The 687-nt window shown below is 42.9% G+C and overlaps 1 protein-coding gene and 1 pseudogene across 1 annotated transcript in view; both read left to right on the forward strand.

The window, feature by feature from the left end:
• Positions 1–232, forward strand: part of LOC116669466 (myosin-8-like) — a 327-nt gene extending 95 nt beyond the window's left edge. Inside the window, exons 1-2 of the mRNA XM_032499346.1 lie at positions 1–101; positions 182–232. The exon at positions 1–101 is cut by the window's left edge and continues 95 nt beyond it. Of these exons, the coding sequence (XP_032355237.1) occupies positions 1–101; positions 182–232 (152 nt within the window). The remainder of the gene's footprint in view (positions 102–181) is intronic.
• Positions 233–255: 23 nt separating this feature from the next.
• LOC116669467 (myosin heavy chain, fast skeletal muscle-like) overlaps positions 256–687 on the forward strand; it is a 22,555-nt pseudogene continuing 22,123 nt past the window's right edge.

Genomic DNA, 687 nt, shown 5'->3' on the forward strand with positions numbered 1-687 from the left:
GTGCCTGCTACGTGGCCGATACCAAAGAGCTGTACTTGAAGGCAAAAATCCTCAAGAAAGATGGTGGCAAAGTCACCGTCGAAGTCCTAACCACTAAGGAGGTTAGTATCATGAAGTCACAGTAAACGGGGAATTTAATATGATTAGTTCTCATTGAGTCCAATGTCCTGTTCTGTTGCAGGAGAGGACATTTAAAGAAGTGACGTCTCACCATGAACACTCCCAATACTGACAAGATTGAGGCCATGGGCCATGATGCCCAGCTCAATTAAAGCCTCTGTGCTGTATAACACTAAAGAGCGTTATGGCAGCTGGGATGATCTAAGCTAAGACAATATGCCAAATAGGAAAAGAACTATTGTAAATTGTTAAACGTGTAGGAAACACTAGCGGTTAGTGGTGGATCTTCTAGAATCCGTTTCAGCCTAACTTGGGTTTGTTCTGTGCCACTGTGAACCCCCTACACAGTGGCCAGTGTACGTGCTGACATCAGTGGACGCATAAGGAAAGAAGCGTAGGAGGCTCACCCATCTTCTCGTCTTGACCAACGCTTTTCATTTTCCTTGCGTTACTGTTAATTTCCTTACCAGTACAATGTAGAATTTATTAGTATAAAGGGGTTTTTGTTGCAGTGAAACATTATTCTACTTTTTATTGACAGATAGGGAGAACCAGTCTGTCTTGATC

This window comes from Etheostoma spectabile, chromosome 19 (assembly GCF_008692095.1).
Source record: "Etheostoma spectabile isolate EspeVRDwgs_2016 chromosome 19, UIUC_Espe_1.0, whole genome shotgun sequence".
In the NCBI taxonomy this organism is placed as follows: Eukaryota; Metazoa; Chordata; class Actinopteri; order Perciformes; family Percidae; genus Etheostoma; species Etheostoma spectabile.